This window comes from Manis pentadactyla, chromosome 1 (assembly GCF_030020395.1).
Source record: "Manis pentadactyla isolate mManPen7 chromosome 1, mManPen7.hap1, whole genome shotgun sequence".
NCBI classification, from domain to species: domain Eukaryota; kingdom Metazoa; phylum Chordata; class Mammalia; order Pholidota; family Manidae; genus Manis; species Manis pentadactyla.
The window spans coordinates 234,508,833-234,524,087 of NC_080019.1; the positions used below are offsets into that span (position 1 = coordinate 234,508,833).

Here is a 15,255-nt window from a genome sequence, read left to right on the forward strand (position 1 = left end):
TAATTCCGGGAAGTATTTCAGATTCACTTGGACAAGCTGATGGAGGGAATTGTCTTGGTAGTCGTCAAGTGTACAGTTTTTCCTCTTTGGAAGCGGAGCATCTCTGAGTGTGGTTGGGCCAGAGGCTCAGAAGAATCCCTTGTTTCTGCGGGTTGGGCAAGCGTGCCCTGCAGGTCCACCGCTCAGCCCTCCTGTTGTGTGTCTGTAGGCATTCCTTCACGGAAGATCACTATGTCGAATTCAGTAAGCACTCTCAGGACCGGGTCATAGGCACCAAAGGAGACATCGCCCATGTAAGTACTTCAGATGTCGTTGCATTTGAGCTGGTGGTGCCCATTTGTGGACTGAATGTGAGGATTGAAATCCTGTGGGCAGTGAGAAATGGCTCGGTGATACTCTTCCCAGATGGAATCCAGAAGTGTAGTAAAGTAGTTCTAAGATACGTGGGAAAACGTAAAAGGACTGAACATGAACTTAATCTGGCAATTTGAGGAAGAGTCATTAGCACAGCAGATATTTTCAAATACTTGCAGTTTTAGGTGAAGTAAAGTCCCTGCCGTATGGAGCCACATTGGGGAGACTGTAAAGAAGTCAGAGGTGAAATGTCAGGTAGTAAGTGCCCCCAAGGAGGAGGAGGTGGGGAAGGGGTGGGATGTGCCTGGGGGTGGTGTGGGGGACTTGGGTTTTGTCTAGGATAGTGTTACTGGTTAGTGCTTAGGCAACGTCTTGAAGGAAGTGTGGGTGTGCTGCAGACAGATGAGGGAAAAGTGTTCTGAGACAGAAGAAATGGCAAGGGAAAAGCCCTCCCTTGGGAGCTGGTGGGGGAAGGGTAAGAGCCGAGGTCAGTGGGGCCACCTCGTGTAGCATCCTGCAGCGTGGTGGCAGGACCTTTGGCCTTTCCACTGAGTGAGGTGAAGGCACTGGAGGCTGAGCAGAGGACACACAAGTGGCTGTGAAGTTCCTGAAGTGTGAGTCTGGTTTCTGTGAGAAGGAAGAGCAGGCTTCCCGGCTAGCAGGCTGTGCGGCAGCCCGTGTGTGAGAGCTGCAGAGGCCTGGGCCCCCGCGGGCCTGGTGGGGAGGCCGTGGGAAGGCCGTGGCTGGACCCTGCGGGTTTGGACACGTGAAGCTTGTTACTCTATTAGACGTTCAAGTAGGGAGTGGGCAGTTGGACATACAAACTGGGAGTTCAGGATAGAGGTCTGGGGTGGGAGATAGAGATACAGGGATTGTCCACACGTCAGCAGTGGTTAGAGCCGTAAACCTGGATGAGATCAAGGGCACTAGAGGAGAGAATATGGGGACAAAGTCCTGGCATGTGCCAACATTTACATTTTGCCAAGTGAGGAGGAGCTTGAGAAGGAGACCAGGAGAGTAGCCAGTAAGGCAGAAGGGATCCCGGGAGAGAGATGAGTTCTGGAAGGTGAGGGCAGCTGCTTCTGAAGAGATTTCATCGACCCGGTCAGAAACTGCTGAGCCACATGGGATGTGGATCGCAGGGCAACTTCTGAGTTAACGCCGTGGAGGCCGCCATTACCCGCCAGGGGCTCGCTGCGTGCACCAGGGTTTAAGCTGATCAGAAGTGGAGACACAGAGTATAAACAAGTCTTTAGAAGTGTGCTAAAAATAAGAAACAAGGCAGAGAAGTGGGGTGGGAGCTTGGGTGGTGGCTGTGCGCAGTGAAGGAAGGCTTTCTCTCAAGCTTTCCATTTGAAAATGTTTAAGTATGTGGCAGAGTTGGAAGACTAGTACATATACCTATCACCTAGTTATAGTTTGCCATATTTTCTTTGTGTGTAAATGTGTGTTTTTCTGAATCATTTGAAATTAAGTTGCAAACATCATGACATTTCACCCCTAAGTCTTAGAGCATGTATATTGTAGCAGTAAGGACATTTTATTAGATAATCACAGTTTTATCAAATATACAAAAATTTATTGTAGTGCCCAAACATCATCTAATCCCCACCCCATACTCAGTTTTCCTGTTTGTTTCTGATGTGTTTGGTTTCAAATATTTTTGTTTTGTTTTGTTTTGTTTTGAACCAGGATCCAGCCAGGACTCACACATTGCATTTGGTTGTTATGTCTCAGTAATGTTTTAAGCCAAGAACCATTTCTCCAGTTTTCATGACATTGACTTTTGAAGAGACCAGGCTGGTTGTCTTGTCCCATGATCTGGATTTGTTTGTTTCCTTGTGGTGTTTCCTGATTTGTTCATATATTAAAGGAGGATTTTTTAAAAGACTGGAAATATTACAGCCTGTCTGTAAGGCTGATGGGAAAGATCTGGTCTCCACCTGGGTTGCACGTCATAGAGTTTGGAATGTTTGGTGGCGTAGGGCTGTATGTGTACATTGGGAGATTTTAAGGGGAAGAGGGTATTTCACTTTTTCCAAAAGGTAACCTGTGAGAGTATTCTGTGGGTGACCATTGGCTCTCTGTGTGGAGGCTCTCCCCGTTGTAGTCTTAGAGACACTTCCTGTTTCTTGAAAGGGGAGGGGATGAGCAGGTTTTCTCACCCTTATCGTAGTCTCACTGCTCATTTCCTTACTATGGGAAAAGGATTTCTAACCCTCGAAAGGGAACCCAGGCACTGAAGCTTTGTTTGGATGGCTGTGTTCTTCCTACTTTCTCGTTATTTTACACAGTAGGCTTTTGTGATTTTGGTGGGATTTGGAAAGCATGGGAGAGAGATTTTACACAGCTTCTCTTTGAATTTGTTAATGGATGGATTGGTCTGATTTTTCTCTTCCCACCCCTTCTTCTCTAAAGATTTATGATATTCAGACTGGCAACAAGCTGTTGACTCTGTTTAACCCAGATCTTGCCAACAACTACAAGAGGAACTGTGCCACCTTTAATCCTACAGATGATCTTGTCTTAAATGATGGCGTCCTCTGGGATGTCCGCTCTGCACAGGCCATCCACAAGTTCGACAAGTTCAACATGAACATCAGTGGCGTTTTCCATCCGAATGGACTAGAGGTCATCATTAATACTGAGATCGTATCCTTGAAACCCTGTCTTGGGTTCCATTTGGTATCTGGTTTGCTTTCTACCAGTACTTGGTCATAGTATCCACACAGGTAATAACCTGGTGTTAGTGAGTCTCCAGTGGACTTGCAGCGATGTTGGTAATCACCAGCACTTGGACTAGCATGTTCTTTTCGTACTGGGAGGAGGGGCTGGATTCTTTCCTGCTTCCCCAAGTATTGAATTGACGTCTGTGTATACGCAGAAGGGTTTCACTAGAGACCACCTGCTGGTTGCAGGAGTAAAATGAGTCCTGTTGAGTGGAGGGAGCTCCTGTCACCTCGGGGATAGGAGGACACCGGGAGCTTTGCAGGGACTTAGTAACATGCCGCTCCACCTTGATCTCACTGACTTTAAAGCACTGATACCGGGCAGAGGGGGGAATGTGGTCCTGGAGGACTTCCCCACGAGGCTCGATACGGAGTTTTGTATGGAGCGGTTTTCCTTGATCATGCCCCTCCTAGTGGGACCTGCGCACCTTCCACCTCTTGCACACAGTTCCTGCTCTGGATCAGTGTCGTGTGGTGTTCAACCACACCGGGACCGTGATGTATGGAGGTGACACGCCTGTAACTTTTTTCATGTTTCTCCTCCTTTTCTCTCTGTAGTCAATTTGACACTGCCTGTTTGTAAATATCTCTCAAATGTGAATCAGAAAGCATTTGAAAGTTGTAACATTAAAGATAAAATGCTAGTACTATTGGGGACAAGTTTTGTGATGAAAAAAACGTTGATTTAGGGTGAAAGGCTACTCGTTTGAAGATAACAACTAAATCTTGCATCACTGTGAACTTAGAGCAGATGCTCTGCATTGGTCGTCCTGTGACGCCAGCCTTCAGCTATAGCGCTTGTTGGGAGCCAGAGGAGAGGTGGGGGGTTGCAGCTGTGGACACGCAGAGAGGAACTAACTAGGCGGAGTGGATCCGCCGCAGGGAAGCTCGCTTGATTGCCCACTCGTGTTTTCTGTCTCTGAGCCTAGGGCCCGTCTCTGACCCTAACAGTGTTTCTCTCCCCTGCCCCCAACTAGCTATGCTGCAAGCGGATGACGAGGATGACCTGATGGAGGAGAGGATGAAAAGCCCTTTTGGATCATCCTTCCGGACATTTAATGCGACCGATTACAAACCTATAGGTGAGCACGAAGGGGTGGGCGTTGATCATTTTGTCAGATTTCGGTGTTCTGTATTTTAGATCCTCTGTTTTCTGGGAGGACTGTAATTTTTCACTGAAGAACAGAAGAGTAAGAGAAATACGTATGAACTCATCTTGAATTCCTTTAGAGGAAGAGCTGGTTTTAAGGGCGTAGGAGTGGTCCAGTCCTAAGTCTTACCACGTCCTGTTTTCCAGCAACCATTGATGTGAAACGGAACATCTTTGACCTGTGCACAGACACCAAAGACTGCTACCTTGCTGTCATCGAGGTAAAGGGCCAGCAGGAATCCTGCTGTTTTGTTCTGAAGTTTAGGGTCATTTTCGAGTTATATTACAGGCATTTTGTCTGATAGAAATGTGTCCTAAAGTTAGTGTATTCCTGATGATAGATTATTAATAACCTACTCATTTGATGTGGAGATACAGTAAGAGAAATAGGAACCCCAATATAAAACCTTGTGGAGAGCGCCATCTCCTGTTGTCTGGGACTCACTGCATCCCTCTCTCACAGGAGCCTGGGCCTCTCACCAGAGCAGGACAGGCCTGTTCCAGGGAGGGCAGCCTCCCTTTGGCCAGTGTGCTTGCTGCCCAGGCCTTCCCCTCCTGGTTTCCTTGCCCTGGTAGCGTGCTGGGTATGCCGTCCCGAGAGTCAGTTCAGAACCTGGGTACTGGGAGCTGTGTGCTTACAGGGTCAAGGTGCTCAGGAGGCACTTCGAGCTGAGGTGTGGGTGCGGCCCTTCTGGGAACTCACTCCTCCTGGCCGGGCGCTCTGTTTCAGAACCAAGGCAGTATGGATGCTCTGAACATGGACACGGTGTGCAGGCTGTACGAGGTGGGCAGGCAGCGTCTGGCGGAAGATGAGGATGAAGAGGAGGACCAGGTCAGTGCCCTTGGGGGTTTCTCTCTGCTGAGCAGCTTCATGTGAGTTCTGCTTTTCTGCTCTTTACCCTAGGGGTGTTTAAGATCAGCCTTTGCTGCCTGGTGGCATATTCTGAAGGCTTGTCACGTGCCCTTGATCACTAAAACTTCAGTATCCAACCACAGGGAGAAAGGAGATGTTTGTTATTACAAAGCTGGGACCACTCCCTGATGGTCCTGTGGGTCCCACCGATAGGTGTGCTGGTCAGCCGTCTCAGGTGCCTCTTCAGAGGTTTCTGTGAGCGACCCTCCCGACCAGTGCCACGTCTGGCTCTGGATAAGCAGCCCCCATCTCCCCAGTGTCATCAGGAAACACATAAGCCACTCTGCTGACGTGGGTCATGAAAACGGCTCACGTATTCTCAGCTTTATGGAATAGTCTGTTTTCAGAGTAATAGAATAGAGCTTATAAAAGAGGAGATTTTGATGCTTTTGAGAAATTAAACATTTATAAAATGTGGGTAGGTAGTACCGTGTTTCACAGACTCGGAGCCTTCCCTTTCTCACCGGGGACCCTGATGCGTGGTCACGTCGCTGTGGGTGCTGGCCTGTGTGGTGCGTCAGCATCGGGCCTGACGGGTCTTTCCGACTCCTGAGCTCCAGCCCCTTTCCCTGTCTGCAGGGCTCACACTCTGCTCCTGCCGAGCACACACTGTCCTGGGCAGGCTGTTCTGTCTGATCTGAGTAGTTTGCTGAGTCGTACCAAGTTGAAGAGGGGTGACTAGGATTTTACTTTACTGTGGCAGATAGGAAAGCAGATAGAATACCCTTTTTTCTGATTTTGGTTCTGCTCTGGTTTTTCTTCCACCACGGTGTGTGCTTTGTTTTGGCCCTTGGGCCCCTCCCCATGGGCACCAGCACTCCGGGGGCCCTGCAGGGGCAGAGGCGCTCGCTGGCCTCGGCCTCCCTGCTCAGGGCAAACCATGCTCTGAGGTCAGGGCTAAGGGAAGAGCTTACTGTTAGCATCCTCCTAAACGGCTTGTACGTAAGATTTGAAAGAGTTTTTAAAAACGATCGTTTTTGACAATGGTAATTTTAAAAGTATTTTTTGTATGCAAGTCTAATACCATGGGCCAGTGGCTCGTGGTTTTCTCTGGGGGACTTGTGCCAAGCAAGGGGGTTCTGTTGCACCAGTTTGAGATTTAGGTGTGTGTTCCACTGATGAGCCTTTGCAGATTATGGACCTGTAGTTTGGCTTCTAAATGGAGTCTGAACGCTCACCTGCGATCAGCAAGTGACAACAGACTCACTTAACAATCCCCCCATGCGCTCTCTGCACCTCCCCCCTCTCTGGGAGACTATTCTGACTGGATGCATTTCACTGGGGCTCAGGGATGATTCACAATCCCCAGAAATGGGTTTCTGAGCAGAGTGAGGAAAGGAGACTTTCATGTTCGGGGTCAGCCGTCACCGCGGGCTCAGCAGAGCCTGTCCCGACCCTTGGCTCTGCCTCTGCGGGATGTCCTCTGAGGGAGGGGGCAGTGCCCCAGCTCGCACGCACGTGAAGGTAGTTGTGATGCTTGTTGGATGTCATAGACAGGAATATTTTATAAAGCACTTCACTGAGAATGACATCTTTAGTACAATCGTTTTTATTCTTTCTTGGATAGACTTTATTTTTTAAGTTTTAGGTGCACAGCAACCGAGCAGAATGTACAGAGGTTTCCCATGTGTGCCCTTTCCCCGCATGCATAGCCTCCCCTGCTGTCAACACCTGGTGGCACACATTTGTTATAATTGATGAACCTACACTGATAGATCACCATCACCCAGACTGCACAGGTAACATCAGGGTTCACTCTTGGTGTGAATATTCTCTGGGTTTGGACAAATGTAGAATGACCTGTACCCCCCATTGTAGTACCTTACAGAGTAATCCCACTGCCCTGGACATCTCTGTGCTCCTCTGAGTCATCCCTTGCCCTAGTGCCTGACAACCACTGATCTTTTTACTGTTCCCACAGTTTTGTTTTTCAAGAGTGTCTTTCGCTGGAACCATACAGGATGTAACCTTTCAGATTGGCTGCTTTTATTTAGTGACGCTGTGCATTTAAGTTTGTTCCATGTCTTTTCATGACATGATGGCTCATTTCATTCTAATGCTTGCTTTATCCATTCACCTATTGAAGGACATCTTGTTTGCAATTTTGAATAGTTCTGACAATCGTTTTGGCATAATTTTGAATACGGTCTTGGCAGTTATGAATAAAGTTACTGTAAACATCAGTGTGCAGGGATTTGTGCGGACATAAGTTTTCAGCTCTTTGGGGCAGATACCAAGGAAGGCTATTGCTGGCTTGTATGGCAGGAGCAGGTTGAGTTTTGTAAGAAACCGACACAGTGTCTTCCAAAGCAGCTGCACCACTGTGCGTCCCCACCAGCAGGGAGTGAGTGTTCCTGCTGCTCCACATCCTCACCAGCATTTGGAGATGTCAGTGTTTTGGATTTTGGCCATTCTAATAGGTGTGTAAATGGTATCTCACAGTTTATCTAATTTAAAAATTAATAGACATTCCTTTAGTTGAACCTCTACAGGCAATCAGAGGGTACGATTTAAGATTTTTCTGAGTAGTAAGGAATTAAGGTGTTGAAGTTTTATGAGCCTGCTACAGATGTTTTCTGAAGATCATTTAACTGAGCCTTTTTGGGACCTCTCCTGATGGCTGCTGCCGGACTGAAAGGAAGGAGCCTTTTTCTCTCAGTTCCTCTCGGACTCCTGCCCGCTGCAGGGGGCTTCTGCCCAGTGGGAGGGATTCCACTGTTGTTTTGATGTGCGTTTCCCTGGTGCTATGTAGTGGGGCCTTCTTCCCTAGGTTTGCTCATGTGCCACATCTGTATCTTCTTTGGTAAGGTGTGTGTTAAAAGTCTTTGGCCCATTTTTAAATTGGGTTGCTAGTGTTTTTATTGAATTTTAAGAGTTCTTTGAATATTTTGGCTGACGGTCCTTTAGCTGATACATCATTTGCAGATATTTCCTCCTAGTCTATGACTTATCTTCTCATTCTTTTGATAGTGTCTTTTGCAGAGCAGAAGTTCTGTTTTGATAAAGCCCAGCTTATAAGTTATTTATTTTATGGATAGTGCCTTTGCAGCTACATTTAAAAAGTTACTGCCAAACCCAAATGTTGTCTTCTAGGAGTTTTATAGTTTTGCATTTTACATTTTCATTTTATGAAGGGTGTAAGGTCTGTGTCTAGATTTATTTTCCTACATGTAGGTGTCTAGTTGTTCAAACACTATTTGTTGAAAAGACCTAAAGTGAAAGCTTAGGTGATTTATTTAAATTTTTCTTCTTTTCTAATATATGGTTTCAATGCTATGAGTTTCCCTCTATGTGCTGCTTTCATTGCATCTTAGAGTTTTATAAGCTGTTTTTACTTTTATTTAGTTCAAAGTATTTTTTAATTTGAGATTTCTTCTTGACCTATGTGTTACGTAGAAGTGTGCTGTTGAATCTCCCAAGTATTTTGGGATTTTCCAGCTGTCTTTCTGTCACTGGTTTCTAGTTTAATTCCATTATGGTATGAGAGCAGACATTATATGGTTTCTATTTTAAATTTGTGATGGTGTGTTTTATGGGCCAGAATGTGGTCCGTCTTGTACGTGAGCTTGAGAGGAGTGTGTATTGAGTGGCTGTTGGGCCGAGTATCCTCCAGACGCCCGTGACGTGGGTGGGGGTGCCGGTGAAGCCCGCTTGCCCTCAGGCTGCCCACTTCTGAGGGAGGGTATCGAAGTCCCCGCTTGGGGCAGCTGCCTCATCCATTCCGTCTCTTCTTGCAGTTCTGTCACGTTCTTCCTCACGGATTCTGATGGTTGTTCTCTCGTTAGACCACGTACATGTTAAGGATTCTGTCTTTTTGGGAGAACTTATCAGGGATAAGCTTTCCTTGATCTGGGGTTTGCTTTGTCTGAAGTTAATAGCTCTACCCTGGCTTCCTTTTCATTCACGTTAGCGTGGTGTATCTTTCTCCATCCATTTTTTTTAAAAATCAGGAAGTGTCTTTATATTTAGAGTGGATTTCTTATAGACAACTTGCAGTCAGGTCTTGTTTCTCGATCTGTTCTGTAGTGGCTGTCCTCTGCTTGGGGCGTGTGGAGCATCGACGTTCACAGTAGCTGACCGGTGCAGTTGCATTCAGTCTACTGTGTTTGTTACTCTTTTCTACTTGCTGCCCTTGTTCTTTGTCCCTGTTTTGTCCTCCACTGTTTTTCTATGTTTTCGATTTTAATTGAACATTTTATAGGATTCCATGTCTTTCTTATTTATTTATTTATTTATTTATTTTTTATTAAGGTATGATTCATATACACTCTTATGAAGGTTTCACATGAAAAAACAATGTGGTTACTACATTTACCCATATTATCAAGTCCCCCCCCATACCCCAATGCAGTCACTGTCCATCAGTGCAGCAAGATGCCACAGATGCACTATGTGCCTTCTCTGTGCTGCACTGTTCTCCCCGTGACCCCTCACACCCTGTGTACTAAACATAATACCCCTCAGTTCCCTTCTCTCTCCCTCCCCACCCGCCCTCCCCTCTGGTAACCACTAGTCCCTTGGAGTCTCTGAGTCTGCTGCTGTTTTGTTCCTTCAGTTTTTGCTTTGTTCTTACACTCCACAGATGAGTGAAATCATTTGGTACTTGTCTTTCTCCGCCAGGCTTATTTCACTGAGCATAATACCCTCTAGCTCCATCCATGTTGTTGCAAATGGTAGGATTTGTTTCTTCTTATGGCTGAATAGTATTCCATTGAGTATATGTACCACATCTTCTTTATCCATTCATCTACCTCCACTCTCTCTTTTATTGGCATATTAGTCATACTTCCTTTTGCATTGTTTTTGTCTTGCCCCAGGTTTGCAGAGTACATTTACAGGTGATCCAAGCCCACGTTCAAATACTACTGCATCCCCCATGGGGATTCTGGCGCTTTACGCTGACAGAACCGTCCGGCTCCTCCCTCCTGTCCCTTACTTCACTTCACTGCTGTCACTCATTTTACTCTTAGGCAGGTGCACACAAGCGTGCACACAGCCATAGGTAGTTGGATACATTGTTGGTAATACTATTTTATTCAAGCTATTTTGAGCAAAGATAGATTAAGAGTAAGGAAAAGAAAATGTTTATTCTGCAGTCACTTACTCTCCTCTAGTGCTTTATATAATGGGAGTTCCTCCCCTTGACCATGTTCCTTCTCTCTGAAGAATTTCTTTTTTACATTTTCCAAGACAGGCCTCCTGGCAACAAACAGTCTCTCAGTTTTTGTCTGTCTGACAAAGTCTCCTCTTTGGAAGGGTACTTCTGCAGGGCATGAAATTCTGGGTCGGTGGTTTTTGCCTCTCAACATTTAAGATATTAAGTCTCCCTCTCTCTTGCTTGACATAATTTGTGCCTCTATCCTTATAGGTGAGGTTTTGCCCTCTGGCTTCTTTCAGGGCTTTTTCCTTGATTTTCTGCAGTTTGAAAATTATGAGCCTAAGTGGGGGTTTTGGGGGCATTTATCCTGTTCAGTGTTCTTCAGACTTTTCTGGGTCTATGGTTTTGTGTCTGACATTAATTTGGGGAAAATCTTCAGTCACTGTTGTTTCAAATATGTATTCTGTTCCTTTTTCTCTTCCTTCCATAATTCTATCATGTGCCCAGTGTGCCTTGTGTAGGCATCCCCGTGTAGTTCTGGGATATTCTGCTCTATAGTTCTCCAGTTTTTTCCCCTTTGCATTTCAGTTGTGGTAGTGTTTGGAGGTCCTTGAGCTCAGAGACTGCTTCGCAGCCGCGTCCGGTCTCCTGTAAGCCCGGCAGAGGCTTCTTCATTTCTATCGCGGTGTTTTTGATCACCGGCATTTCTCTGTGGTTCTCTCGGAATTCCCGCCTCTGCCCCCGTTGCCCGTCTGTCCCCGCATGCTGTCTACGGGGTCCGCCGGGGAGCCCTCAGCATCTTGATCGCGGGGTTTTAAATTGCTCTGAAAATCCTGCCGTATCTGAGTCTGGTTCTGATGTTTCTTTCCCTTTTAATATGTCTTGTAAGTTTTTCTTGAGAGCTGGGCATCATGTGCTGAGTCAGAAGCCTTCAGTAACGTGGGGAGGTGTAGAGGAAGGGGAGGCCCTTTACAGTCCTTCCAGTAGGTCTCAGTCTTTCGGCGAGTCTGGACCTCTGTTCTGTGGGCCCCACACATGCCTCAGTGTCCGTCCCCTTGCAGTGGGACAGAGCGGCAAGAGGGCACTGGGGCTGGGCGTCCGACCCCCTGGCCGGCCAGGCCCTGATAAAAGCCCAGCACGTCCTGCTCTGGTTAACTCTTCTCCCCGAGGGCAGGCTGTGGAGGGAAGCACAGTACTCTGGCCTATTTCAAAACATTTCCCTTTCCTTTCCTTTTGCCAGAAGCATGAGGGGATTTTTCTCCACTATTCCTGGTGAGGGCAGAACTCAGCCAGTGTGGGGCCTGGTGGGTCCCTCCAGGGTGGTTCCCTCCTGCTTGCCTCTGCATCAGCTCCAGCAGTTTGTCAGTAGAAGTCCTGGGGCCCCCGTCTTGGTGACTGGCTCCTGTGGCCTGTGATCCTGGGTTTAGGCTCCAGGAAGTCATAAGGCTGTGCATTGGCCCACTGGTCTCTCCAGTCTGGGGGCTGTATTTTGCCCTGTGACCCCACCTTTTCTGCTGACTCTAAAAAGAGTTGTTTTTTCCAGTTTGTTCAGCCTGTTACTTATCGTTAGGGTGCAGTGGCGCCTTCTAGCTTCTTCCGTGCCAGCCGGGAAGGCAGCAGCTGCGCCCTGGTTTTAAACACTGTGGTTATTCAGGAGGACAGTTGGGCTCCAGAGTTCTGACCGTGCTGCCAGGGAGCCCTGCCGCGCTCTGGGGTCCCCTGGACCGCCCCCCCTCTGCACAGCCCAGGGTCCTCTCGTCCGCTCGGCTTCCTGGGAGAGGGCAGGCAGTGTTGGGAGCCATGTGAGTTAGGAGACATGGCTAAAAGCCAGAGGGTGTCTGACGGATTCTCGAGATCTTTGCCTTAGTTGTGACAGGGCTCTTCATGTCGTCTCTAGTGCAGTGCTCTTCAGCTCGTACACGCTGCTAGTCCCTCTGGGTACCAGGGCCGCAGGTTGGATGAGATGCTGCAGATGTTGTGCGTTGCCTTGGGTCAGTTTAATAGCGTCTGCTCTCTTATTCTCAGGGCCTCTTGCTACCTTAGACAACCCCCCACACTTGGTGCCTAAGCTTCTCCACTTTGGGTATCATGAAACCAGGTGCGGTTTATCCTTGCGCAGGTGGAGAAGGCGTGGTCGGCTCTGGCAGCACGGCACAGGTGCGGGTAGGTCGTCTCCCCGAGCGGGCTCTTCGGCAACACCGCCGTCCCACAGATCGCGGCCGTGTAGTGGTTCTGCCTCAAGCTTCGTGGGTATTGCACTGTGTTCTGTAAATCTGAAGCAAAAACTGGCTTTCTTTTATTTATCGACACCATGACCCTCCCTTGCCCAGTGCCCAGGGACTGTCGCCTGGTCTGTGCACTGCCAGATGTCTGTCCCTGAGGAGGAGAGCAGGAAGAGAAGCTGGACAGCCTGAGACACTCTGGGAGTTGGAGGCCAGTCTGAGGCTGGCCTCGTCCTTCCCGTGGATGGAGCGAAGCAGGAGACGCCGTGGAGGAGCAGCCTCCGGGCCTCTCCTCTCATCCCAGCCTCTCCAGAGACACCTTAGGTCAGAGAAGACACTGATGGTTTCGCCCCTGTGGTTCTGTTTAATATTCCTTTTGAGGGATTGAGGGAGAAAGACATTAGAAAAGGGACTTGGGCAGTTGGTAGAACTCTGGACTCTGGTGCAGGAAGGGAAAGTAGAGTTTTCCTGTCGAGGACAGCCGAGGTGGCGGAGGGCAGGCTCAGGTGGGCTCCAGCGAGTAGCCCTGAGGCCCCGTCTACGGAGGAGCCAAACGCCTCCTCGCTGGGGAAGACGCCGTGTGCGCGGGGGCGGGTTTGTGCTGCTCCTCGGTTTCTTGTTTCTTAGGGTCGAGGCCCGGCTCCCGGTGTCCTGGTGCTTGTGGACCACCTGGTGCATTTGGTGTGAGTTCTCCACTGGAGACCTGTTCTCACCCCTAAGCTGTTGGCATCTGCATGTTCAGTGGTATATTAATGGATCAGGTTAATAAGCAAGTGTCCTTTGTAACCTTAAGTGCGTTGTTCTCCGTGCCCCCCCTCGAATGTTGCAACAGTTTTTGGCTGTATTTACCTCACCTTACCCACTCTTCCCTGCGCCAGCATATTTTTAAGATTCACTTGCCTTTGTGTCACCTGATTGAAGGGTAGAGACTTCATTTACATGAGTTATTTGCTATTCAAAATTTTGTTCTCGTTGAGGACAAAGTTTTGTTGAGGTCTCAGGTGTTCAGGTGTGACTCACATGGCCTGGGGGTGCAGTGAGCTGAGACCAACACCTTATAATTTGCCTTTTCACCTTGCAAAAAAGAATTGAGGCCCGAATGGTCAGCTGCTCTCTGATAAAATGGTCCACTTCAAAGTGCCTGGATACGTGGTTGTCATTTACTTATTTGAAAAGCTTCACTGAGATGTAATTTACATTCCGTAGAAATGGTTGTCTTTTGCCCTTCTGTTTAAGTTTGGAGATTAATAAGAAGGGATGAACCGTGTAGCATATTGAATGAAAACACAGACGCTGTGTCTGGCAGCCTTCGGGCACTTGGTGAAAACAGAAATAAGCCAGTCAGTTATCAAGTCTCATGTATGAGTTAGAATTTTGATATTTGTGTGGTTTTTTAAAAAATGAAGTGAGTTTTGAAGTTGGCTTTTAGAAAAGCATAAACCAAAAGTCAGTAATTGATCATTGTTCCTAGATTTTGAAAAGATAGTACTACTATTTCAACTAACTTTAGTTCACCTTAAGTTTATAAAAAACAAAACAAGGGAATTGCTCTCCCTTCTACAATCCGCCGTGGGTCTGGGACGCCATGTGCTGTGCCTTTTGTGTGGCCTCTGCCCCCTGGAAGCGGGCAGGGAAGGTCTGTTGGTTATACTCCTGCCGTCAGCCTGGGCAGATTCTTGGAAGGCCTTTTCTTCCCCCTAAAAAAAATGTAAAGTGTTTATGAGTTAGAGTCTGCCAGTGAGGAGAGGACAAGTCTGTGTGACCCTGAAATGGTAGGACAGTCAACACCAGGAACAAGTGTCAGAAGGAGAGGCAGGAGTTTTGCAGAATACGACACATTGAAATGTCAGTCAGTAGGCTCAGGTTTTAATTACAATAAAAAACTGTCCTAGTTTTTAGGTGAACTGTTCTTCAAGTATGGCAAGAAGTTGGTTTTCTAAGCTTAGTATGTTTCTTAAGGTAGTAATAGTCTAAAAGCTATTTCTCTTGAAAAATAGACATGTATTCAGAAGAATTTTGAATGGTCTAGAAACAAATGCTGCATTAATTAAAAAAAATAAAAAAATTTAAGTCCTAGAGAACAAGACAGTTTGAGGTAGCAGAGATCAGTGGCCGCAACACTGAGACTGGCTTTTTGGGAGTCTGGGGACAGCTGCATTATTAGGAGCGGCAGAACGGCACCACCCGAGGGCTCCCCGTGGCCCTCGGTGCGGCTGCCCTGCACTAGGGCTGTGTGTCCGTTCCTGGGGACCCTTCCGAAACCCAGTGTGTGCGCTTCATTGGTAGAGACTAGTTCCATCAGCCCTGGGTGGGGGCTAGGCCTGTGTATTTTGGAAAATGTTTTCCCAGGTATTTCTGCTGATCACACCTGAGTAGGAGCCACTGGTGTAATCACCTTATTTAGCAAGAATTTGAGATTCAGAGAGGTGGGCATCAGACAGATGCTCAGTGAATAGTCAGTTTTGTTGTGATTTCATGGGGTGGGCAGCCTTTGAATTTCCTGGGGGTTTGATCTGGGAGGAGTGGGGGGTGGGAAACAGGAAACTGGTGTGAAGCTGGGCAAGTGGGAGAGGCTGAAGGGTGCTTGAGGGTCCCCGTGGTAACTGGAGGCAGTGTGGAAGGGTGCAGGGTTAGGGGCACTTTGAGTTCAGTGCTAGAATCAGGAGACTTCTGTGTTGGTGGTACGGCAGGGCAGAGCTGTGTAATGAGTGGGGTGGGAAAGCGGGTGAGAAGCCTGGGGAGGGGAGTGAGGGTGGCCGTGTGCAGGGGAGCTGGGCGCCCCGAGGCCC

The 15,255-nt window shown here is 47.8% G+C and overlaps 1 protein-coding gene across 3 annotated transcripts in view; it reads left to right on the forward strand.

The window, feature by feature from the left end:
* DCAF1 (DDB1 and CUL4 associated factor 1) overlaps nucleotides 1-15,255 on the forward strand; it is a 56,736-nt gene that overhangs the window by 36,351 nt on the left and 5,130 nt on the right. For 2 of the 3 annotated variants that reach the window (XM_057487046.1, XM_036878459.2), the window contains 6 exons: nucleotides 209-293; nucleotides 2,773-3,006; nucleotides 3,498-3,591; nucleotides 4,061-4,165; nucleotides 4,381-4,454; nucleotides 4,964-5,065. In XM_057487046.1, the coding sequence (XP_057343029.1) occupies nucleotides 209-293; nucleotides 2,773-3,006; nucleotides 3,498-3,591; nucleotides 4,061-4,165; nucleotides 4,381-4,454; nucleotides 4,964-5,065 (694 nt within the window). Of the gene's footprint in view, nucleotides 1-208; nucleotides 294-2,772; nucleotides 3,007-3,497; nucleotides 3,592-4,060; nucleotides 4,166-4,380; nucleotides 4,455-4,963; nucleotides 5,066-15,255 lie in introns of those variants that run through there. The other variant, XR_008992147.1, reaches the window with a different exon arrangement.